We start from the raw sequence: 27,435 nt of genomic DNA, 5'->3' as shown, positions 1-27,435 counted from the left end.
GAAATTGGATACCCTCTTCTGATCAAAGGACTTTTTAGGCTATTTTGTGGACCTCGCAAGCTATATCTACCTTTTTAAATCGTGTGAAAAGAGTACTTTGGATTTTCTCAAATAATCTACAATCAATTTTCTTGGATTTTTCACCCCTCGAAAAGATAAGTCATTTAACCTTATTTTTGGACTATAGTCAAACTTTGAGCATCGAGAATTTGAGTTTACGAGCTTTTATCGAATTATGTCTGATGCAGACTGCGATAGCATGCGACCGGTGGGTGACAGGAAACTGGTTTACTCGCCCGTTTTAAATTTCATACAGACTCATTTCGAATCTGGAATCGAAGATGAGGTGATAACTAAGTATGCCGTTGATTGTTTTGACGGAACAGTCATTTTTTCTACTAGGGTGGAATTTGGGAACACAGTTAACAATGATATCCAGCCTACAAAGCGTGTTGGTGCCAAGGCAGCGTCAAATAATGTTAAAAATATTCTCTATCTGCTATGTAAGTGTGATAATGATAATTTGGATATTCCTTGAAATGTTATTCGTGTACCTACTGAATTACCCTGTGTACCAGCGGTAGCATATTCAAGACTAGCTGTAAAAGTAAATAGCTGTGAACAGATGTTAAAAGCTACGTTTCTAAAATCGTGTCTTACGAAACCAATTTCCTATCCCCTTCGTCTCGCAACAATAAAATTCATGCCACTGTGATTATCTCCAAGGTTCTGTCTGATCTGAGCAATCCTACGAAACTCAGACAAGCTCTGGAACAAGTTTGTGGTCATGAATCGATTCTGTCGTTTAAACCTTTTGGTGACAAGATGATTATGTCCATTGATAAAACCGCTGCCCCGGAGTACTGTGTCTCGGTCCAGTCTGTCCTACCCTCCTCAATCGTGAAAATGAAAGCCAAAAAGTACTATGGTTTAGTCAAAGGCATTGAAAGTGATTTTGAACTCGCTTTGTTTACGGAGGTCCCTGGGATTATTGATGCTACTCGTCTCGGTAACTCGAATTCTGTAAAGCTCTTTTTTACGGATACCAGGTCACTTGACCATGCTTTGAAAGATGGTATCTGGATTGAGTATTAATCAATTCGAGTATCTGTTTTTCACGATCTTTCACGATGCTGTAACAAGTGCCGTTCACCCAACCACCTACAGGTGGCGTGTGAAAGTTCTTCCCCAAAAGGCTCTCAATTTCCTGTTCCTCATGAGGCAACATGTGATTCGCCATGTCAAATGCAGCCCAAATGCACTAACTTTGATGGATCCCATGTTTATTATAGTCTACGATGCCCTATTCTACGTGATATTGGTAACAGCAGAAAGAAAACCACAAACCTCGAATGAATGAGTTGGACGTTTCTATAGTTTCATATATCATAAATGGCACCAAGGATAAAGATGACTATCAATTGACTATTTGCTTTCTATTAAAGACATTGTGTGCGTGCAGGAGCATCTGTTATGTTCTTCTTCCGTTTATTTCCTAAAGCGAAGTAAAGACATTTTTTATTTTTCGGTGTGTGCTTGACGTACATGTGGTGGCCCTTCCGGTGGTCTTGCGTGCATAGTAAATAAAATACTGTCCCAGTTATCTCCGATACAGAATTTTTCAGATAGACATTTTTCGGCTGTCCGGCTAGGCAATACTGTGCTTGTAAACTGTTATTTGGCTTGTAACAAAAATACAGTGTTATCCCTGAAGGCTTATGCGAAGGCTTGCACACAACTGCAGAAGTACTTAAGAACATTAGCTCAAACGGTCTATAATTGGCTGTTTTTGGGGATATGAATAATGATTTAAATGCAATTTCTCCACGTTCAGAAATATTTCTGGATATTTTCCTTAGCCCGTACCGTGTTGTCAAAAATGATATACGTTACGCGTGCGTGCATGACACCGGGTCGACATCAAATATTGATCATTGTGTATTAAGCACAAGCATAGTTTCTTTTGTAGTTTATGTTGACGAAGATTACTGCGACACTGGCCACCTTCCCATTTCTTTGACACTTTCTTTGCCTTCAGTTCCTCACGCTAATGCCCCAAAAGAAAAAAATTGGTTCGAAAAATCAAATTGGGAAAAGGCAAATTGGAGCGTTTATTTAATAACGCTTGCTTCCTTTTGTGTAGTGTGCGTGTGTCTTACCACCTCTTGCAACTTAGCACCCCTTTCCCGAATAAAAAACTTGATTTGAATATTTACTATTTAAAAATAATTTCTTGTTTGAAGGAAGCGGAAGGTGTGGCAGTGCCTCTTGATCGCTGTCGCATTAATACTCGGCAACCAGTGTCGAATATTCACCCAGAGCTTAAACCTATAAGAAACAAAGCGAAGTTTTGGCTTCGAATTTGGGTAACGTGTGGCAGACCTCCTTCGGGAAAAGTGTTTGATAGTAAGTAGTCAACAAATATTGCTTATAACAAGCATCTTAGAAAAACCCGTCTTAGTGGGGAAAAATTTCCTTAAGAATAAGAAAGATTTCGAAAATGTTTCAGTTAGTTCCAAGTTTGACGAATATAATACTCAATGTAATATTTCTTCGTCTTGATGGCTGTCACACTTCTCCCAGATTTTCTCGAAGTTAAATCATTCTGTGCATTCGTTGTATAGTAAGTTACTAAAAATTTGATTACCTCGTAACCTGTCACAGTGGCATGTGTTACCTGGTTCGTATGACTTTATCATTAAGTTAGTGAAGCGACTCAGATCAAAATCATGTGATATAGATGGTATTTCTGTTAAAAATAATTTGCCTGATTCCAAAGAACTGATGTTTCATTTGCAGTTATTATTTCAATTGTGTTTAGTTAGTTCCATAGTTCCTGACAGTTTCCTCTCTGGAACTGTTACATCAATATTGAAACGCGGAACAAGAAGCTTCTGCTTGTTCTTCTTATCGCCCCATTGCAGTCACGTGTACACTAAGCAAGATTTTTGAATATGTTTTACTTCCGTCAATCAATGAGAGCGCATTTTATGGGGAAAATCAGTTTGGGTTCAAGCAACGAATAAGTTGTGCACTAAGTTTGCGCTACAATGAGCTGTTAGCGGCAGCAGTATTCATCCCGGAATAATGTCCAATTGACGTAACCACCTCTTTGGCGACCACCAGGTATGTTTTATGTGCGTGGATTGAAGTGAAATTTTTAACCCCTCCTCCTTTATTTCTCCTCTGCCTTGAAAACTTTCAATTTACCCAATCGCTTCCTCCTGCAACAGATCAGTACATATGCATAGCATAGAAAGCCAATTCTTAAAAGTAGCTCTTTGAGCAGTATTGCACATTAGAAGGACTTGACAGACCATAGAATTTCTTTGGTTGTTTAAGAATGTATCAGTGACAGCAATAAGCTGGTTATTTCATTAGATGAAACTGACCTTTCCTTAACAATTGTTTCAAATTTCTAAAGTATAAACAATCCAACAGGGAAAATATCCAGGACAAGTCATAATGAAGAACACAAAAAATAGGGAAAAAATTACAGCTTGCATATATCTAGAGTAAATATTTTGTGGTTCCAGGATAAAACACATTCGGTGCTACTGGCCTAACATTCAAGCCTAAAAAAAATAAAATCAGAGATCGTGGATAAAACTACGATCGTCCCAGATTCTATTAAGTACTGAATAATTTTTTAGGATATTCAAAATGGCAGATGATTTCTTCGCATCACTGGGCATGAAATCTGTATCAGAAGACTTTTGGGAAAAATCGATGTTATGGAAGCCAGAGGATCGTGATGTTGTGTGCCATGCTTCTGCTTGGGATTTTTGTGATAGGGCAGATTTTAGGTAAGATTTGAATGTTTGTTTGGAGTTTTTTATTCGAAACGTTAAAGTTTTATTGAAAAGGGTGGTTTAAAGTGTGAGAATAACATTTAAAGCGACTATTAAAACCAATCTAAATTTCTGAATTGAAATTTTGTGAAGAGATGGAGTTGAACCTAAAGATACTGACTAGGTCTAAGATCTGTGAAGCTTGTGAAAAATACTCAAAACTAATTAGCCTATTGGTATTTAGGCACAATTTCAAACAAGTCACGATATACAACCAGTGTATTAAGTTTTAGTTATTAACGTGGTCTAATTTCTGCCTAAATGCATTCATGGTTATATTAATATTTTAAATGCTGTATATGGCCATAAAAACATTCAAGCTTTTGAATTGTAATTGTTAAGAAAAATATTAAAACTTAACCAAAAAAGTTGACCAATTGTAACTTCTATTGAGTTTGTTAAAACTGTATTAAGATGTTTAAGATGCTGGTATAGAGCCAACCCTTCGAAAAAGAGTATGAGTTCATAAGTAGTAGATAAATGAATCTTGTATTACACAAATGTACCCATGATGCATTTTAGATGCATATTGAATGTACTCTTAAATGCATATTTATGGTTAAATGCATAGTCATAGCCTAAAGCTAAGCTATGCATTTGACCATCAAGAACAGTATGGCTTTTTGAACTCTGAATTCTGATTGGTTAACCATTTTGACGTCACATAGCCACCATGCCTTAGGATCCTAGATAAATAAAGCAAACAAATAATTCAGAGGTAGCCTCTTGTGACCAGACCACTTTGTATCGAAGGAGTGTTTGTAGAAACTTCGGAGTGGGCCCTTCCGACTGGAAATTGAGAGCTCCCTTTTGAAAGTCCAAAATAATTGGAGGAAAACTAGCACCCTACTATGCCCTTTTAGCTAGCCTTGCCTCCTAACCCCGAGAGAAATCTAATCAAATTGTTAGAAAGCCATTTTGTTGAAAATAGTCGAAAGGTGCAGTAAATATGCATCTGAGAATCTGCTGTAAATTATTCAAGCAGTCCATCGTTTAAATGTTGGATTTACTATTGATTATGAGGGTAAGTGAGTTTGATCTTAGGTACCCGATAAAGCTAAAGGTATTAAGCTGAAACTTTCAGAAAAGGGTGAGGGTGATGATGAAAGGAATCAAAAATACTGCGAGCATCAAGGTTATGAAAAGAGTATAGTTGCAACGTCTCAAAAAATTGCTTAGGCTTTGAACTTGAAATTTTCAGAAAATGTTGAGGGAGATGTTTAACTAAATCGTTTCCTAAGATGTTTCCTAAGGTATTAACTAAATCGTAACTAAATCCACACCGTGGTGGTCAAAAAGGCATATCCGAGACATTTCAGGAACATCAAAGGGTATTAAGTTGAAACTTTGAAAGGATTATGAACTAAACCAAAATTATTATGTGCATCCAGGTTGTTAAATGGACGTATTTGAACGTCTCAAAACTGATAAAGGTATGAAGTTAAGACTGTCAGAAAATGTTGAGGGGGACGTTGAATTAAATAAAAAAGTATTACATTAATCAATGTTTTAGAAAAGGTTTATCTGTAATACCTTAGGAATGACTAAGGGCATATCGACGGGGATGTTGAACTCAATCAAAAATTATGAGCATCTAGGCTGTCAATAGATTGTATCAACAATGTCTCAGGAAGAACTAAGGGTATTAGTTTATTTCTGTCAGAGATTGTAAAAGAAGATATTGGACCAGATCAAAAGGATGTCATTGATGACATCCATGTTGTCAAAAGGGCGTATCTGCAATATCTCAGGCGTATTTATAGGGGAATTGAACTAAATCAAAAGACGCTATTTTTATTCAGGATTTCAAAAAGCGTGTCTAGAAAATCTCCAGAATGGCTAAGGATAGTCAGAAGCTTTTGGGGCAGATTGAGGGGGATGTTAAACTGGACCAAAGGAAATTTTTTACCTCTAGGCTGTCAATTGGGTGTATCCCCAAAAGCTCAGGAATGGCTAAAGGCCTTAATTTTCATATTCATGGAATGTTAAGAGGGATGTTACACTAAATTAAGAGACGCTATGTACATACATGTTATCTAGAGGGCACATTTGCAACATAACACATATTGCCTAGAGTATAACATCGAAATCTTCAGAAGATGTTGAGCTGGCTGTTGAACTAAATCAAAAGACACTATATGCATCCAGGTTATTCAAAAATGCGCATCTGCAAAGTTTCGGGGATGGCTAGAGGCATGAATAAATGGCTCTAGAAACGAAACTTAAAATTTTAAAAAAATATTTTACGGGGGATTAAGCAGAATTTAAGTTTTGACCTGGGGGACCAAGATTGACTAACCAATGAAAAAAAGTTTTTGAAGCTTGACGGTTATGTTGATTCTTAGTGTGATTTTTTTTTTTATGCTGATCTGCTTAAAATTTCACGCTATGAAGACGGCTCATTTAAAGTTGTAAAACCAAGGGAGCTTCAACTGGAAATAAATCCGGTTGTACTTGTTCTTCTCATCCATTTTTTGCTTTACTTTTGAAATAACGAATGAGAATCTTTTGACCAAGTGAGCTTGAAAAAAAATGAATAATACCATAGGATGGTTATGGTAAAACGGTTGACGAATATTCGTCTATATTCAAGGTTGAAAGATCGAGTTTAGAATGGCTTCGGCCCTATACAAGGTAAAGATCCTGCAGATTTTCAATGCATTTGTTTGAATAATGTTTCCCCTCCTTATCCATTAAAAATTACGTGGTAAAAATACTTTTAATGTTTTTTTGCAAAGTTTCGTCCAAAAAAATGTAATTAGAAAACCAAAATCTCAATTTTTCAGCCTGAAGATTACATTTATTTTATTAACCAATAAAAAATGGTGTTAATTAAAAACAAATGGAAATTTACTAAAAAGCAACTTCTTCGAAAAAAGAAGCTTTTGTCAAAGAAAAGTAAAGAGGGATGAAATCACAGACGAGCAGAAATAACGTCAAATAATAGTCAAACAGTTCGTGGTAACAAACTGTAAGTAAGGAGTGACCCGGCTCAATAGTAACCGACACTCTAAAATGTAGAATTTTAATACCAATAGATATATCGAAAGAATTGACTTATTACGCTGATTTCAAATATATAAGTTTAATTAAGATTAGCCCAAACCATCAAAGCCTACGGGCCTGAGAGAAAGGGGGAAAACACCCCCTAATAGTCATAGAATCTTAACGAAAACTATGCCATCAGATTTAACGTATCAGAGAAACCCTATTGTAGAGGTTTTAAACTTATATCTGTAAAAATGTGAAATTTTGTATTTTTTTGCCAGAAGAAAGATCACGTATGCCTGTTTATTTGTTTCTTTGTTTTTTGTTGTTATTTTTTTTCAAGGAGGTATTGTATCGACCCAGAGGTACTAGAATATCGAGAGAGGGCCATTCGCACAGAAATTAAACGTTCTAATGCCCTTTTTAAGTGAACAAAAACATTAGAGGGCAATTAGGGCCCCTCCCATACCCCTTTTTCTCAAAATTGTCGGATCAACACTTTGAAATATTTATTTTGTTCAACACAGTTGAAAGGCCAAATAACAATGCGTTTGGAAATATCATGACCCCCCACAGCTCCAGGGAAAAAGGTCATATAGTAATAAAATTTGAACATTGTTTACTTATAAGACTTGTTATTGGGAAGAATTTATACATTTTTAGGGTAGGGGGGGGGGCGCAAATTTTCTGCTGTTTTTCTTCGGGAGAATTTAATGGGGAGGGATGTATCCATGGGATGAACTCTTATGGGAAATTTTACACTGGGGGAATTTGCCAGAATTCCTATAAGAAATTCTTCTTATGTCTGACTCTCCCTTTGCCGACTCAATTTTACGCGTGCAGGTGTTAAGCGTATTTGCCCCAGGTAGATTTTTACCAGAATCGAATGGTCCATAGAATATATCCACGGGAAGAGGGATTTTTCCCAGGAGGTGGAGCCAGATTACCTGGCATTACTTAGAAAACGATCAGAAATTAAATAATAAAAAGTTTTTTCAACTGAAAGCCAGGAGCAACATTAAAACTTAAAACGAACAGACATTATTACGTACATGAGGAGATTACTCCTCCTCAACACCTAACTCTTTATGCTTAAGTTTGAATTTTTTCCCAATTCTTTAAGAACGATTCCTGATACACAAGGTTCGTTTAATTAAAAAAAATAATAGGTTTTTTTTTAAAGCACAAAAACTTCAGAGTAAAGAGCAAGGTGTTAAGGAGGAGCAAAACACCTCAAATACGTAATTATTTCTGTTCGTTTTAAGTTTTAGTGTTGCTCCTTATTTTAAGTTGAAAAAACTTTTTTTTATGCAATTCTAAGTTAAAACCAACCGAAATAACTGTCAATGAAAAAAATGGGACGTAAAACAAACAATTATTACAATCAAGTCAAATTTAAAATGAACAGAGATTTCCACAGACAAGAGTAGGGCTAATGCTCCCTATGCCTCCCAAGGGCCAAAGCGTCATTTTGGCTCTATAAACAAAAAAAAATATCAAGAAAATTTTGCTTTTACAATATCAAAAATGTGAATGGCAGAGACTTCCAGGAATATATGTCAAAATGTATTAAACACTCTAGTTTCATTAATGTACCAGTGACATTCAAGCTGTTAGAGATTTTGATAGAAGGGGGAAGGGGGAAGGGGGCAAGCAGAACCACTCTAATCTGTAAACCTCAAGTAATCTTGAGACATTGTCTTGTTCTCAAGCTGTTTTGTTGTCAATGTTACGACAAATAAAACACACTACCGAAAATAGAAGTTTTTTTCAGTAAAGTGTGAATGACGCTCTGGAGTTTTGAAGGCTTAGGAGTCATGTCTCTGTTAATTTATGTTTGTTTTAAGATTGACCGGATTTAGTCATTGTAATTTTTGTCCGTTTTTGGCCTCGTTTTCTCAATGAATATGATTTCTTTTCTTTTTAAGTTTGAATTACTATTTGAATTTATATCCGCTCACCCACGGTTTAATGTTCTATGGCTCTGCTCATGTTTACTTTTCTTCGAAAAAGTCTTTGTTTGAATCATGATAGAAGAAAGTCAGCCTTAATGTGATATCTATAAGAATGTGGTCCTAGTTCAAACTTTATAAAATAAAAAAAGATTAAAATTTACAAAAAATAAAACTAGACCTGATTGAAATATATAGAAAAACAGTTCAAATTATAAAGTGTTCATTTCCTTCGGATTAGCTAATTTACTCCAAGGCCTTCATTTGTCTTAATTATTTAATTTTGGATTAATATTTTTCACCCCTTCAATGTATGTCGTATAGACTCAATGGGACTAGTGAGCCTCTATTAATGTTAGTGTACTTGGTATTTTAAATAATTTAACTTTATTTCTAGAATATAAAATTTTAAAACAGTACTTGAAATTATTTCTATCTGTAACTATGCTCGGTTGTTTCCAAAATTACGAAATGTCGTTTGATAAATTAATAATATTTTTTTTACAGAATAAAGCAATGCACAGAAGTAACAATGGAAGATTTCGTAACCGCGCACCATGAGATGGGTCATATACAGTACTACCTGCAGTATGTAGATCAGCCCTTGGTTTTCAGAGAGGGTGCAAATCCAGGTACGTTCAAAAATTTACCCGGAGTACTCTCTAGCCGGAGTTAAATCCAGTTCGTTCTATTTTAGACTTTGAGATTACTTTGAAAAACGGTTTTTATCTAGTTCTATAAATTCCGAGTTTTGTTTCTTTTGTGGCTTGAGTGTTTATTAGAAGGATTTAGGTTATACATTTTTTCAGCCTCCAAACATAACTAGTGAGGCTATTTAATTTTGCAAAAAGATAATAAAGTTTTAAAACATAATTTAAAACCTAATTAGCTCGTTGAAGCTTATCGATTGGATATTAAATCCTACCTTATGCTCAAATTCGATAATTAGTTTAATGTTACTTATTCTTATTTATTATACAGGAAAGGCAAATGCACACATTTCTCATAAGTACTACTGACAGCTCGTTTCGTAACCAAACTGCATGAGGTCACAAGGGATTGCATGCTCCTCCGTTTCAACCTATTCACACGAAGCTCCCAATCGCTATTAATCCTTCGAAATGTCTTTCCTCCATTCCACTTGAGAATCTCAGGATCTTACTTTCAATGGTATGTGCCACTGAAAGGAAAAGCATGTGTCTCATGGACCCCCCCTAAATTTTTACAATACCTTTTTTGGAGTATTTTCAGGGAAAATTCCTTTTTTGGCATTCTTGTTGAAGAAAAGGAAAAAACGAAAACTGTGCCCTCAACAAGATAAAAGATAATATGTCCCCCCCCCCTAAATGTTCATGAATAAAAGGCAAGATACAAAAACTAGCAAAATAGCAGCATATCATACTGCATATTTAAAATATGACTTAATCATTGTAACATTTCTTTTGTTATAGTACAGTGTACCTAAATCAAACCATATTAACTGGAAAGTTTGTCTGGACAGTATTGTTCAGATTTTTTAACTTAATTTAGTCATTGTCCTAGACTTTAAAATGTATTATTTTTACATTTTTGTCATACAGAATTATCTAAGTTTGTGATTTTTATTTAAAAGTATTTTTTTTCAGCTGTGAACAAAAGAGTTGGAGAATCCAAAGACAGCGATTAAGGAATTTTTTTAAGTTAACGTTTTTCACATCCGAATAAGAAGAATTCCCCAGATGGTGTCTCTTGACAATAATTCCTAAACTATTAGAAAATGCCCGCATTTCAAAACCGTACTAAATGACTAGCACTACCGTGTCAGCTAGTCCGAGAATTTTGATTGGAAGTTATATTTTCCTACAAATTTTTTAAATTTCAGAAAAACACTCTGTACCCCGACCATTCTTTGTTCTTTCGCCACTGCTTTTTTTTTTATTTATACAAATATTGGTTTTGATAAAGAAATATTTCGATCCTTCAGGTTTTCATGAGGCTGTTGGTGATGCTATTTCATTATCTGTTATCACACCAAGCCACCTGAGGCAAGTGGGATTACTCAATAAAGAAGAAGACGATTATGGTAAGTTAATCACCTTGGTAATAACATCTAGTTATAATATACTGAGCAACAAATCAGCTAATTTACGCAGACTTTCAAAGCAATAATTTTCCTTGAGACAAGGCCCCAGCCTTTTCAGCTCTAGTCAGCCCCAGAAGCTAATAGACTTTTGGAGCTCTAACCCTTGACATTTGCTTCCTAGCAGTGGAATTAGTCTAAGACAAGACAATAGACATTATAATTTGTGTGATAAGCTTACAATCTCAACGGATAGCAAAAAACGAATGATCTCCAGAGATTACTCGTGAAAGAATAAGGATAAAGATATTAAAGAACGCTTTAAAAGACCCATTTCCCTGAATACACTAAAAATGAATGAAAGCAGAGAATAATTATGACACATTTCTTAATTAGAAAAGGACATGATTATATCATGACCGCTCCACACTCACTTTTAGTTCTTTGAAGATAAAAGGATTTTTAAAGTTATTGTTAATGCTTTTGTATTGATTTATTTAATCTTTGTCATGTCTCGTAATTATTTTTCATCTTCGGAATTCATACTAACAATTCACATGAAAAATTATCGATTCTGTGATTGTATAGTAAGACCACGCCTGCCTCTCCTTCAAAATAACTAATAGCTGCTTCATTGGCTTTGAAAAAGCATGTGATCTTGAATATATGGTCTTAAAGCTAAGCAGATTTAGCTAAATAAAAGCGTTTAACAAGATCAGTGAGTTTCAGCTCTTGTTAGAGTTATATTAACTGAAAGATTTTGATACTCAAACATGGTAATACTACCTGGTATTTTTGTTTTTTTTTTGTTTTTGACTCTATCAATTTCTTATCTTGACTATCTGAGTTGCATTAAAAAATTTCCCATTGGGCAAATCAGCTTTACATTTTTTTTAGCTTCTCTTACCTTTTTGTCTTAAAATGTTAAACTAATAGATGATTAACAATGATTATCAGAACATTTAGTTTAATTATTAATTTTTATTTTTAGAGAACGATATGAACTTTTTATTCACGATGGGTATGGAGAAAATTGCTTTCATGCCATTTGGCTATTTGCTTGACAAGGTAAATATTTATTTTCTTTTCTCTTATATTTAGACCTTCTAAATAATCTTTTGAATGAATTTTGAACACATCAGCTGAATTTACGAACAGACTTATTGACACTGAATTATTGGGCCACTATCAAAAATTTCTTTTATTAAGTATTTCAATTCGATTATGCCTACTAAGTTGAAAAATGTCGAAAAAAAAGATTTTATCAATAGGTAAAACCACAACTAGAAGTCTCATTAATGGGTGAGGGGGTTCAAATGATTTAGGGAGAGAGAGTTTAACAATGGAGAAAAGAATTTTCTAGCTTTTTGTCATTACTTCAACTAGTTCAAGTTTAAATTGTTTAATTACAGAACTAAAAAACACATAGCACTAATCCCAATGGCTGCCTAGAGCAAGACATAAGACCACCTGATACTGGATGACCACATATATAGCAAACACTTTACAGACAAAGCTCTTAACAAAAGAACAAAACAAACAAAAATGAAACGAAACAACCAAATTATGACCAATATCTAATCATGACAATAAGAGAACATACAACAAAAAATGAAAATAGTTATAAACAAAACAAGAGAAAATAAAAATAAAAAACAAAAATAATCTATGAACCGAAGTCCAGAAGAAAGTTTTTCATTTTACTATTGAATAAACCAAGGTGCTCCATCGAATGCTCCCTGGAAAAGAATTCCAAATCATAGGACATAGATATCCAACAGAAAACCTACTCAAGTTCCACTTCTGTACTCAGTGACTACAATACCAGCATTGCGGGTACTTTAATTGTGAAATGATTTATTTTCTCTGCAAAACCATGAAATACCTCAAGACTGACATAATTCCTAACACTGATACGAGATTATTCCTAAAAACGAGAATATTCCTGAATATCTTATAAATAATTAAAGCTGTGTATTCTTATAATCTTTTTTCATATTTTTGGGTTGGATTTTAACCTAATCCCATCACAAACACCAGATACAACTGACTTTGTCAGGGTTCTCCTAAAAAGCAGTACTAAAAAGAGTCTTCAACACATTCCTTCCTGTTTATTGCCAATAACCTTTAAGTTTTATTTCTAGTGGCGCTGGAAGGTGTTTAGCGGAGATATTTCACCTGAGAGACTTAATGAGGCTTGGTGGGACTATCGGATCAAATACCAAGGCATATCACCACCAGTGAATCGTACAGAGGAAAACTTTGACGCTGGTGCAAAGTACCATGTTCCTTCAAATATTCCATATATTAGGTAAGACTCTTATATCACTAATAGAAAAAGCGGTAAATTTTTAAAACTTGTTTTGAAGTATAAAATGGATCTGTGGTGGATTTTCAAACACTTCACTCAAATTCGTGCAGCCGGGAAATTTAATTACACTGCCAATTTATTTTTAATTAATTTTTAATTAATTAATTTATTTTTATTTTTAATTTATTTTAAGCATAGTTTGGTCACTTCTACCATAGTTACATGGATTACAATAAAATTATTTAATGTTCCTAAAGACTTAAAATTTCCTTTTAAAATTTCCACAGGGGAAATTTCCAAAATTTCCCAAAAATATTTTTTATTATCGACGGAACTTTTCTGATACTTGGAAAATATTTAAACAAGGCCTTGTAAATTTAAATTGAATTCGTTGAATTTAGCAAACATGTCACTTTCACTGGAAATAACGCATCTTTTTTAGATGGCTAGAGCTCATTCAGAAAAAATAAATGTCTGTCATTCAGCTCAAGTGGACGTTTTAAAACGAATCCTTTGAAAGTCGTATTGAATTATAAAATAAAAGGTAATTTGATCACCAGCCATTTCCAAAAAGTCTGCCATTTGATGGACCAGATTTCTGCAGGTTATAAACTTTTTGTGAGCAACAAATATTTCCATTTTAACTATTTTTTGGAGATTTGTTAAATATTTCTGCAACCATCTACAGCCTAGTGTGATCCAAACTTTGAGAAATAGTGATTTTCTCCTTTACAAACTCTAAAAAATTTAACTCATGACAGGAATGAAAATAGGAAATACGGCTATTTGATTCAATTGGAAACAGGATTTTATCATTTAGATAAAAATAGGACTATACGAGTTGTGTTCAAAAAGTATATTGAATTTTAAATGTCCATGAATTAAATATATTCAATTTACAGTTTTTTGGTGGCGTCATGCCGGTGCTCATGTATTTCATTTATGTCGGCATTTTTGACCACTTCGTTAACTTGTGGCAGCTACTTTTTTAGTAAGTATTTTGGCACATCTTCGATTTTTGTCCATTCCAAAAAATTAATCAAAGAAACCTACCTTGGACTGATGCGATATCTATTGATGGCACAAAATCCTCTCAGAGGGTTAAGAAGATATGAACAGCGAAGAGTAGGTTAAATACCTGACGACGTCAACAACAGACAAATACATTGATGAAGTGAAGAAAATAGTACTGGCCAGTCATTGAATCACGATTAGAAAAGTTTTTGAGGATTTAAAGACAACAATAGGCAAGTGCCGCGCAATTTCATCAATGATTTGAGCATGAGATATATGCCACAGTGTTCAATTTTGACTACAAACAGCATCACATCAACATTGATACGAAGTTGTTCAATTTTTTCCACGACGACCAAAATATTCTCCAAGGGGCAATAACTGAGGACAAAACATGGGTTTATGGTTATGAAGTAAACATTGGAGCTCAATCATCCCAACAGGAGCTGTCACACGAGCCAAGACCAAATAGTTGCTCCATGTTTGCCTAAATGTGACAAGTTTTGTTACCATTATTCTTCAATAGGGCAGGGCTATCAAAAAGAAATATTAACAGTAGGTTGTGTGCACGTTCTGTGAAGAAATATGCCAGAAGCATAAATATTTTCGGAATAAAAAAAATTTGCTTTTGCGCCATGCCCTTGGTAACATGTCCTTGCCTGTATGTGAAGGTTTGGCAAAAAAACACACTAATAATGCCATCACACTTTTTCGGTAACCACACAACGAAGTACGGTAACCACAGCCACTGTATGTCTTAGATCTGGCACAATGTGACTTTTTCTGTGGCACGTGAAAATGTGACGTCACGCTACGGTAAATGAAATAAAGATGACATCGAAGGCACAGCTGAAGACGATCACATTTTCATTATGTGCTTTAAACGTTGGCATAAGTGTATAATATCCGGTCGGGATTAGTGTGAGGGGTGTAAAATAGATATTCATTAATAATTTAATATTTTTTGAAAAAACGGAAAATTCACAGTACATCTTTAACAGACCGCATATATAAACTACTGTTATTTTTGCTTTTGCATTGATACCTTATTGCTTTCTAAATTCACCACTGTTGTCCACTTGTGGAATATACCTGTATATATATAGAATCAATTTGAAACTTAGACAGAGGAGCTTTCCCATTGTAGGGTTTTACCTTTGAATGGCCAAAAATGAAGAACAATTTGGATTTTAGAATACAACTTTTCAATGTTTTTGAAAAAGGGTCGGGGTCCTCCAGAGCTATCTTAGTAACGGACCCCCCCACCCTTATATACAGTTATTTTAACATTGTATTCGTGAGAGTTTCAGATATATCGATTTTATTTTTCTTCATAGGTACTTTGTTAGCTTTGTCTTGCAATTTCAACTTCATCAGGCCATGTGCGATGCAGCAGGTTATGAAGGCCCACTTTACAAATGCGACATCTATAAGTCAAAAGAAGCTGGGAGGCTCCTTTCGTAAGTATTTTTTTTTAATTACTGATATGCAACTTTAATAACATTAATTCATGGTAACTTTAAGTTAAAATCTCAAAAAATAAGTCCCGATTCTTTTTGTGACATCCTACTCGTCTGCTCCAATGCTGCTGTTTAAAATTTAACAAGACCCCTAAGATCAATTGATAAAATCCTATTGGTTTGAAAAAAAATTCCAAAGTCCTAAATAATAATGATTTATACATTACAATGTATAGACATAAACTTGTGTATAGATCATTATGTATACACTTAATACATTTTTCGAGGATAGTTTAACAGATCCAGAACAAATTCTTTTTCCAAGATACAAAGCTTAGTTCAAAAATCCAAAAATCTAGGAGAAAATCCCTAGGAATTGCAGCCCTCTTTCAATCCCTACTTTCCAGCATTTCATGTCACATGGTAGAAACAATGACTATGAGTAGAGACAGGTGTCAAATAAACCTCTAGTTTAAAGAGTTAAAATCTCTAAGACCTCTAATTAAAATAAACCTCCAAACTTTAATACAAGACAGGCTTGTTCGAAGAAACCAAGGATGATTTAATACTTCAGTTGGAATATGAAAGACACCTCGACAAGATTTAACACTTTGGTAGTAGGAGACAGTGGGGAATCTCTATATATTCAGTAAAAAACAATCCAAGCCATTTTTATGGCCCATAAAGATAAGCTATTTGATACGGGTTGAATTTAATACGGTAATGCAAAAGACTTCTTGTGAGCATGTGGGTTTAGTCTCTTGGCATACCATGTGAGACTTATTTGGGAGTACTAGTTATGATCACTAATAACACGGTCCCGATTCCAGCAAGATAGAACAGTGTCACAGATCGTACCTATTTTTATATCGACTGAAAGATACCTAGAGAGGCCTTGTGGTCGGTCTCTAGACTCATTTTAAGTGGTCATCTAAGACTTAAGAATTTTGTAGGTCGTAACTTTTTTTTTCTTTGGAGATGCATCAAGGAAAGGCTTTCTGCATAACTTCTCTGGGACCGTTCTGTCAGTAACTCATAGAAAACATTGTGCCATGGATTTCAATCACCATGTATCTTGAACACCTAAAATGAAAAAGAGAATCTCTAAGATTCTCAAATTTTGACATGAATATTTAAGCATAGTGATATAATTTTAAGCAAAATATGATTCACTTCGACTTCAGACTAGAATATAAATCCCATATAGCCTATGAGTTTTGTAAGTGGTTGAACATGATATATTCTTAAATCACAAAAAAACCCTTTGAATTCTAGCTATCTTTGGGCTGAACGCAATGCAATAATTGATTATTATTGCAATATTAATAATATTTTTACATATTATACTATTATAATATTATGTTTTTAATTTGCTTCATGTAGTTAAGCCATCTCACATACTAAATTAACGGTTAATCCTTATCAACATAAAGATTGTAATATTGTTATATGCTAATGTTTGCATGAAAACAAAATATCATTAAAGCAGATGCAATGTTCAAATCAAATAGAATTTGGTTAGTTTTCTATAAAAAGTCGATATACGGTTTCAAGAATGTCTGTGTTGCAATTCTTCATTTCGGCTAATTTAACTGCAGAATATATGTTTCATATCATTCTAATCTATATTTGAGGTAGTTCTAAAAGACTGAACAATGAACAATATCTTATAAATAAAAAGTACATAAAAAATGCTATTCAAAAATATCATTTGATATTTTATATTTATAAAAGTAATATTGTTTTGAGAAAATAGATCCATCAGCATTGTTTTAAATTGAATCTTACAATGTGGGGAGAATTTTCATATTTCAAGTTAAGTTTTCTGATAAGCTTCGCGTCTTGGTGAGTTCTAATTCCATTCCCGAAAACTGTTCCTCCCGTAAAATTCCTGTATTTTACATGTTCCTACTTAAGATGAACATTGAAAAATCAGTCAAACAAAATGAAAAAAAAACGATCTAGGAATCTGCTCGTTTCTTATTACACGGAAAACAGACAGGAGAATCACTACGCTATAGAGTGATCTAGATAAAGCTCATATAAAGTATTATTCAGGTACCAGAAGATTCAAATGTATCCCCCCTCCATCCGTCAACAATTTTCAAAGTAGAATCCCAGAATATGAGGATATTTACAACCCATCAAATTTTTTTTCCTGTCTGGGTTATTTTGGAGTCCATTCTCCAAAGATTGTACCCTGAAAAAATGCCATGATTTTGCATGTTCTGACGTAAGCTACCATTCGAAAATAAAATTTAAAAAGTTTTACCTATCTGGCATTGAGCTGCTTACTTTAATATGGTTTCACGCCTTGGAACCATCTTAATAGACCGTACAAAAATCATGATTAAATTCCATGAATGTTAAAATTAGTTCCGGCTCCAACAGTTCTGAAATTTCGGGAAGAATCGCAGAGTGTAAGCATGTTTATCAAGATTTTCACGAACTTTCCCTTCTATTCGGGAATTTGAAACCTCTATCCGGAGGTCTTCCGAATGAAACAAATTGCTCTATTTCTGCATGAAGCAAGATATACAATGGAAAACATTAAGGGAAATACAATATTTGAGTCCGTTGATTTTTTGAACTAACATGAACTTAGTGGAAGTGGGAGCCATGAATAAATAGAATAAAACAAAGACAAATGATCTCTATGATAGGAAAAGTTGGCATTACTTTTTCAGCAGTGTATAATAATGATTCATTTAGCTTGTTAATAAATAGTATGTCATCCATCCTCGGGCAGCACTAAGGTGGATAGGCGTAGAATAAGGATAATTCAAATAGTCTCCCAGTTCTGTGAACCATTTGAAGGCAATTGGAGCTCTCCAAAAAATTGTTCAATGATTTATGACTGACCATGCCCACAGAACGTGCAGGCATTTGCACAACTGAGATTGTTCATATTACTTTGGGTTCACACACATGTTCACACAATAGTAAAAATTGCCCATCGCTGCAATTTAGTTGCCAGTTTGAGCAATTTTAGTTGCTCCGTTGAGCAGCTTCGCAGAGCTGAAAAAATTCAACTTTAATCGGGTGACGAAGCTACTTTTATAGCAATTTTCTGCGCGCAACAGCAACATAATGGAAGATACTGATAATATTATTGAGAAGCTGATAATGGCTATTCAGTTTAATTCTATAATATACGAAAGAAAAGCAAAATGTCACAAAAACTCAGTGCTGCTGCTAAAAGCATGGGAGCAGGTATCCAGGACAACAGAGGTAAAGAACGAATGTTTTAATTTCTTCTATGAAGCTAGACATAACCGAATTCCTCTTTCTCTTTCTCCCCCTTGCAACAAGAGATAGAAGCAGAATATCTTCTTAATTGTTTAACGTGCTACAGAATATGTTAATTAAATTAACGTGCTTTAATTTCAAATTTTTTGCGGATAAAAATTGACCGATGCAAAAATCCTATGTGAACAACAAGGCATGAAAATTGCCAATTGCCGCGATTGACGAAAATTGCCTATCGCAGCAGCTTCTTGTATGTGAACCTAAGGTTATATAAGCATATTATATGATTAAGAATACAAATCTTCTTAGGAAAAGCCTATAAATTATAAACTATAATTATTTATAAATTGCAAATTATAAAAATAAACTATAAGCTATTGACCCGAGCCCTAAAAACAAAAGAAATCAACCTCTTATTTAGCAAAGTGCAAAACTAATATTTTGTTCACTCCCATAGGTCTGTGTTGGCCTTGGGCTCAGCCAAACCATCACCAGAAGCAATAAGGATATTAACAAATGGAAGAACGACAAAAATGGATGCTGCGCCAATTCTGGAGTATTTTGAGCCATTAATGAGATGGCTGGAAGAGGAAAATGCTGAATCACCCCTTGGATGGCGTGAGTGTTCTTTAATATGTTAATTTAGCATTTTTGAAGTTGTTATACTGAAGATCAAATATTGCTGAAACCTGGATGAATTAGATAATGATTTCAATTTTAGGGCAAGTACATAAAAATTAATTGAAATAAGAAAAGTCTTTTTTTATTCTGCAAGCCTGTTTTCCGTCAGTGTTCTTTTGTACATTTATAAAAGATAATTTTCAATTCATTGTGGAAAATTTGAACATATTTTACGAGGTATTTGAGCATCTTCCAAGACAAAAGTACTGTATATTATTAAAGCTTATTTTTATGAGCGAAAAATTTTTTTTTTAGTATTCCCATACATTATATGTAGAAAATTTCTAGCTAAGAAGTGTTTTGTTAGACTATTTTCTATTTATCTAGATGGATGATATTGATAGATTTCATAATGGCTTTTGTTTGGATTAAGCAATGGATATGTAAATGCATTAGTAACAAAACTTCCAAACATTAATACTTCAATTTTGGAAGCCATTGCTACCACCCCACTCGGCATTTGATAGAAGTTTTACCAGATGCCTGATTTAATATGGCACATCCATAGAAGGTAACATACGCCTAAGGTAAGCTATAATATAAGAATTTACTCTGAAAATGTACGGACTCCATGAACCATTTCAAAGTTGTACACAAATGCGCTTCATTCGGCAATACGGTTGTGAAGTGGGCTTGGATGAAAGCCAAATTCAGACTAAATATTTTCCAAGCTAAATCAGGGAGCTATTATGTTTTTTTTTTATTGCTTATTCATTCTTGTTTTGTAAGATTACGATGAATGGAACTATTTACAAACAGGGGATCTTTGGCAAAGAGACCAAACTAAAACCAAGCCTTTTTTGTGTATGTACCCACTGGGATAGCATGAGAAACACAGAAAGTATAAAAAAATTATTTTATAAGTCCAAAACAATAACTATATTATTTATTTTATTTTTAGGAGGTGAAAACGGCGCTGACATCAAGACTAGCATTGGAGTCCTTATAACAATTGTGTTACCTATTATTTCCAGATTCATCCTCGAATAACAAGTAGAGTGCTACCTTGGATTCTTTTTTAAGGACAGTGTATATTTATATTATAATTATAATATTTAACTATTTAAGTGGCTTTAACATTGATTAGTCATTCACGCTCTCGTGCAATCCTATCTAGTTTTGTATGCTTTTTTGTCATTTACTTTTTTACTTTTCTGGCCTTCTTCACTTTCATTATTAATTTTTCTTTTCATAGGCGTACCCAGGGTCGTTACAAGCCAAAATGTTGGGGGGGAGTAAGAAATTTTACCGACTGGCTGGTTATTTTTACCGACTGTTTCTGCCAAAAATAGCACAATGTCAGCTCCGAAAATAATACGTAAAATCACTGAACGAGTTGGTAAAACCGTTGTATTTATCAACTGAGATTCAGATTTCGGTACATATGATGTCACTATTTTAATGCTGTTTATATAAACAAAAGGAAAATTGTTGCACCATCTCTAAAATTACGACAGGTCTCGGTAAAACTGCTGCGTTTACCAACCTAATTCGAAATTTCTGTAGATGACTTGTCCGTATTTTCGTAGTCTTTATTGAACCGAACAAAGAATTTTAGCCGCGTCGGAAAAGCTTTGGCGCAAAGTGCCATGATTTTACCATTTTTTTTTTATCGAGTGACCAAATACATTGGAGGGGTGCGTTCCCCCTCCACCCATGCATGGCAGCCCTGGGTTTACCTAGTATGAACTATAAGTCTAACCGTAATATAAATTATATGCTACTATATACTATACTAACAAACTACAAGTCGTTCACAGCAATTCAAAAGGTGTTATGTTAGATAACATGAAATTTTACAGGAGAGTAGAAAAACCGAGAAACGTTTGTTTCTTTTACCGTTACTGGAGATCTTTTTAAAAGAAATAATTTTTCAGGAACACAATATATTGCAACGATGAATTTGATGTCAAAAGCTCTACCATGTAACTAGTTTGTAGGCAAGAAGAAAATGTACCTCATTATGAAAAGAAAAATTTGTACTTTGTAGGCAAGAAGAAAATATACCACATTATGAAAAGAAAACTGTATTTTTTTGGAAAACTGAGTAAAAAAAGGATCAAATTAACTTGGAAACTTTTTATCAGTTTAACAAAGTGGACACTAAATATACATTTTGGACAAAAAATCCCCGTAACATATTTTGATTGCCCACGATTAAAATCGAAGAAGGTACATCATTAACATACCTGAGGGTCTATAAGAAGGCCTGATAGAAATTAGTGTTGACCACAAGAAAATCACATGGTATGCATATGAGGAGAGTAGAAGTCCAATTAAAATTTTGTTTTTAGGACCAATCGTGGTAGCTTTAACACCAGTCCCATTAATTTGGTTAAACCTATATCATGGACTAATTAATGCAATAATTCATCACTTTATTAACGTTGTTATTATTATTGTTTAGATACTAAAGCGCATGGAAAACGTCAGTGTTTAATTTTTTCTTCTCCTTTTAATACATTTTCTCCTATTGACTTCTTTTTGACAAAAATTGAAAAGTGTTTCAAAACTTTAAGAAATTACTTATCCAATAAGTAAAAGTAATAAATTTTTACTGTGAGGAGGGATAGGAGGACCTTAGTCATAAATATGCTAAAAGTGTAGCATTTGAAGGAATTACATAAAATTCAGTATTTTCTGGAAAAACAATTTTCCAACCCTCTGTTCCATGTAACATTGGCCCTTAGTAGCATTAGTTGTCGTTATTTGGGCATCGCAAATGACTAAATTTTGATAATTTAAAAATTGACTAAAATTGGATTTATCTGGGATAAGTAGTATCTTGAAGTTGTGAAATTTTAAATTGTGATTGCTTTTGTCTGATTCTTTTTAGGATTTCAAATCCAAGGCAGGTATTGGTGGATTGGCTGGGTGTTCTGTCTCTCTTAGAGCTTTAAGGGGGGATAAAGAAAAGTTTTTTAAAGTGTTTAAAAATTGTCTGTATTTTACTAAAATGTTATTTTCTTCAAGTTAAGAGAGAATTTAGGAAATAAAGGATCTCTCAAACCCATTCCATTGCCAAGTCTAAGAATTGTTTCGAATCTTAAGAAAGAAAAAAATAAACCCTATGCAATAAGGATCTAACGAAACAAAGTCATCTTGACCATCAAAAATATATCTGATGCCCAGGTTGGGTTCGGAATATTTGCTTTGACTCAAATTTTAAGCTACCTCATGAAACTACAACATTTCGTACGTTGTCATTCTGTCAATTGCTTAATGGGTTAATGTATTAATTTAAAATTGCTTAAGGGATTCAGTAAAAATTGAGTATGTTGCGTAGGTGGTAGTGTTCTTTAATTTCCCATATTACTCTTTAGGTAGATATATCAGAATATACTTATTCTATAGACCTATTCCAGAAGGCACCAATTTATTTCTTTATTTAGGTCCGAAAATTCTATTTTTAGATCATCTATAGATTCCCATGGGTGCAGATTCAACGGACAGGTCTTCGCCGTTTTGGCTAAGTGTGTATTTGTGCATAGATGCCAGTACTCTTTTCTGGCTTCTCAGCAAGAGTTGAGGAACAGGCAGGGGCACCAATAGAGTGGGTAAAGGAGGACGTTTGTCTCCATAGACCCCCCCCCCAAAAAGAAAAAACTCCAGATTACAAAAATGCTCTTTTTTAATATTTTAATTCATAAATTCTTTTTTCATTGAAAAAAAGGACAAAATTGTCTCTAAAAGCGCAAAATAAAATCTTCTTACATTCTTCATTTGTGAAACATGCGAAATAAGCAAGTGACCTTAGGTTAAAGCAAAGTTCCATCTTTGCAGGAATGCCATGAAATACCAAAAAGTATGGTAACAGCCAGAAGTCAGGTTGGTACGCAGGGGAGGGAGGGGGCTCATAAGTTTTTCCATGAAATCTAAGGATTGTTTCTGTATTTCCCATTTAATTCAACTTAATTTTTTTCTTTTTTTGAGGCTACATCCTCCAGAGAAAAGTACCACGTATATGCTTGTGGAAAATGTATAATAGCCGAGCTAATTTGTTCTGGACTAGTTTTATTTGGCGTTTAGCTGGTCCTAAGTGTCACGTAATACTATCAGCGTATCCGTTCCCCTATTGATTAAACAAACTTCGTTTCCGATATGGGATATATATTTCAGTCAGTAATTTAAGAAGTCGGAGTTCATTCGGGCTTAATCGTGGTCTTTTGAATGGATACATTTGCCCAAATTTGTGGACTGGGTGATTCAAATAAATTTAAGGTTATTTTATGCCTGTTTTATATTTAGTTTCTGCAGCTTATTATTGTACAATTTTGGTGTTACTTCAGATTTTATTATTTCTTGTATATACTATTATTCACTGTGTAATACATTATGTTGTATCATAAAACTGTCTTAGTAACTAATTTAGCATTCTGTTTTTTTTTTTTTTTTTTAGTTTATGTTAGCATTCTTATACCGGATACAATTTGTTACTTAAATTTGATGATATGATAACAAAATTGTTGGATATAATCAACCAAAAAATCATTATCGCAGAACTGCAAATTCAGAAGAATCATAAAGATGAGCCTTTTTTTGTAAATTAGGAATTACAGAAAGGTTTTTTTCTTTTCTCTTGCATATTATTGCAAAAATACAAGGAGTAATATATAAGTGACTGTTTTGAAAGAAAAGTTTATTTTTGCTCAATAATGCAACAATTTCCATTAGTAACTCAAATGACTCATATATGATGCTAATTGCTCATATAAACGAAATAAAACTTACAATAAAAAGGAATCTTTAATACTACAATTAAAAAAACAAACATTCCCAAGTTTGTTGTTTTTGTGATGGAAAGGCAATGTAGTCTTCGTCGTTATTTAAAGATCGGGATGTTTGCTGTTTGTTGTTTGTTCCTTTCCCAGGCATAATCATATGTAACCAAGGGTCCAAAAAGATCGAAAAAGGGCTATATATAATAAAATTAAAAATAAAATCAAAATTTTAAGTGACCAAACAGAATGGAGGGCAACTCGCTCCCTTCCCGTGCCACCTTTTTTTGCCCAGAGACTTCTGAATGAAATTTTGAGATAGCCATTTGGTTCATCATAATTGAGGGTCCAATAAAAATGCCTCTAGGGACGGTTTGACACCCCACAGCCTTTAGAGAAAAAGCTGTCAGTTTTTAAATGTATCCATTTTGTACGGATAGTATTTGTTATTGGGGAATGTACGGACAGTTTTCACGAGCTAATTTTCTGCGGGAGGGGAATGGATTAACTTTGGAGAAATTTTCAATTTTTTTCATATAAAGTTTCTTAAAATTAATTTCTATTCGTTTTTGTATGCCAGAGTTTTAAGTATGTCGACATTTCCCATATTAAAACTCTGAAACTAGTTTCAAAGTAACAATGTAAAAGAAGAAATATATAAAAGTAAAGAAAGTTCAAAGTTACCCCGTAAACCGAATAAAGTACCGCCGTAGGTATCAAAGTAAACAAAATATCAAAGTAACAATAAGCAGCTTGTATAACCTACAACCCTTGATTGGGGGGAGAGGGGTGGGGTTTCAAATCTATAAGCATAGTTATTCAAACTGTGGACTATTTAACAGAAAATGGGTATGTAAAATATTGACGAGATGTATTTGGGAAAAGGCGCGGTGCGTGTGTGTTTGGGGGGGGGGGGCTGGTGGCACTTTGATCACTTTTTAATCTCAAAATAAGAGCTAGAAATTTCAATCGAATGAGTCTTCTTCAAAGTTAATCAATCAATCAATATCTTTATTGCCCAAAAACACAAAATATTTCAGTAACGAGTAGATGGAAAGACAAAAAAAGAACAAACTCACAAAGAAAACTGTACTAAAAGAATAGATTCAAATATTTCTACTAACACATAGCAGGATGGAGGCTGTTTGTCCTATCAAGCCTAGAAAAATAGCGGCTGTGACGCTGCTCAGCCAAAGTTATTGGCTGAGTTAACCCGTAGGCTGACACAAGTCTTTTATTTTTAGCCCATAGCGGTATACACAAGAGAAATATCGTGAAACAAAAATATACGAATCTAACAGTATTTTTTTTCAGTAGCCATAAGCATATTCCAAAATGGAGTTAGTGCGAAGACATGAGGCATCGCAAAAGCGTTGTAGACATGGGCGAAAATATCCCTGCTCTAGCAAGCTTCACAGCAAACAAGCACACCAAACGCTTTTCTAAGTTTCTCACTTAGATCAGAAATAAGTAAAGCACTTGAAATTTTTATACTATTCCCTATCCAGAGACCGAGATACTTAATAAAAGTAGGTAACTGAACACTCTGATTTCCTAACTGTACGCATCCGACATCACCGACAGATTTGCCGAAAGCAAGTACCTCACTCTTCGAAGCATTAAAATTGAGACAAATTTCCACATATTCCCTACTAAGCACAGAAAAATTCTCCTCAACAGACGATACAGTTCTGCTTAAATTCAGGATGTCGTCATCGTAACTGAGTATGGAAAGGTCAAAACCTTTAAAAACAGAACAGTTTCTAGACTTTTTTTGGAATGCAACCACACTATTATTTTACAATGGTGGCGAAGTTACCCCCACCTTGGTGGATTCCTTTCTAAACTCGAATTAGGGCTTTACACATTACGTAACAATGACGAGCAGGTACTTTCACGACATCACATAATCTCGCATACATAATTTTAAATACCCGCAAAACTGAACGATCGAGACTTTGCTGCTGCGCACTATACAGCACATGGAAATTCACACCAAAATCGAAAGCACGAGAGAAGTTATGATTCGTAAGAACGGGAAAATTGCCACTATTCTCTATATCTATCAGAACGTTGACAAGTAGATAATGCAAATGTTCTCGACTGTAGCCTTCTTTAAATCCAAACTGATTGTCTGGAGCTGAACAAGCCTTATTTACTTCCTTAATCCTTAATTGTGGAGTTCACTGCGCAGAAATGATACCAAATAAAATGAAAAAAATTCAGCAACAATCCTAAAATAATTTATTTTTATACTGTTAAAAGTTTCCTTAAATGGTACCTTTTTACTGTATCAAAACTTTTATATTGTTGTGTCTTTTCAGTTAAGCAACAATTTTCAATAATCCTACAAACATAAGGAAATATTAACAGTTGGTTTATTTGCATTAGTTTTATATGTATTAGATAGGCTGTGAAGCAATAGTTTTTGTTCGTTTAAGTTTCAACTTCGCTCTCTACTTCCGTAAAAAAACATTGTTTTTTAAATTAATCTTTGCCTGTTTTCAATAAAAAATCATATAAAAGACACAAAAACATGATTGAAAAAAAAACACCCTATACCAATACACCTGACACGGATGCGCACGTACTAATATACTCGATACTGACTTCACTCTTTACTCCCCTAAAAAAAAAACTAATTTTTAAAATTAATCTTTTCCCGTTTTTAAATTTAAAACGCTGTTACTAAGAAATCTCGTTCGCCCACTCGCTTGTAAATCCTGTGGACATGGTTGGTCATAAGTCTTTGGATAATATTTGGTCTCCAATTGCCTACAATTGGCTCAGAGAACTGATCGACTATCTAAATTATCCTTATTGTATGACTGTCTGTCTCAATTCTGCCGTAGGATGATGGAATATCATAAAAATGTGAAAATAGTCGTTTTTTATAGCTCTGAAAAAGTTATGCCACCTTTCCCTCTCATGGAGACTATCTTGCTCTCAAGCCTTTCTACATTAAAAATAACTGCACAAGAAGAATTAACTTCTAAGATTGGTAACGCGCATTGAATTTCTGGGTATTGTAGAAGAATCTTTTTTTCAAAAAGAAGATTTTCAAGGTTTTCAAAAGATAAGCCTAATTTCCGTCTCTATCATAAAGTTTTGTGAAATTATATCATATAACTTGACTCCAAAACTAAGAAGTT

At 34.0% G+C, this 27,435-nt stretch overlaps 1 protein-coding gene across 1 annotated transcript in view; it reads left to right on the top strand.

Annotated features, from left to right (window-relative positions):
• LOC136036000 (angiotensin-converting enzyme-like) overlaps positions 1-20,632 on the top strand; it is a 72,909-nt gene extending 52,277 nt beyond the window's left edge. Inside the window, exons 8-15 of the mRNA XM_065717917.1 lie at positions 3,654-3,806; positions 9,299-9,423; positions 10,755-10,853; positions 11,842-11,918; positions 12,995-13,161; positions 15,513-15,635; positions 19,342-19,502; positions 20,467-20,632. Coding sequence (XP_065573989.1) covers positions 3,654-3,806; positions 9,299-9,423; positions 10,755-10,853; positions 11,842-11,918; positions 12,995-13,161; positions 15,513-15,635; positions 19,342-19,502; positions 20,467-20,555 — 994 coding nt within the window. The 3' untranslated portion in view covers positions 20,556-20,632. The remainder of the gene's footprint in view (positions 1-3,653; positions 3,807-9,298; positions 9,424-10,754; positions 10,854-11,841; positions 11,919-12,994; positions 13,162-15,512; positions 15,636-19,341; positions 19,503-20,466) is intronic.
• Positions 20,633-27,435: the final 6,803 nt, after the last annotated feature.

This window comes from Artemia franciscana, chromosome 15 (assembly GCF_032884065.1).
Source record: "Artemia franciscana chromosome 15, ASM3288406v1, whole genome shotgun sequence".
Classification (NCBI taxonomy): domain Eukaryota; kingdom Metazoa; phylum Arthropoda; class Branchiopoda; order Anostraca; family Artemiidae; genus Artemia; species Artemia franciscana.
The sequence above is the reverse complement of the archived record's forward strand: the minus strand, read 5'-3'. Positions and strand labels throughout refer to the sequence as shown.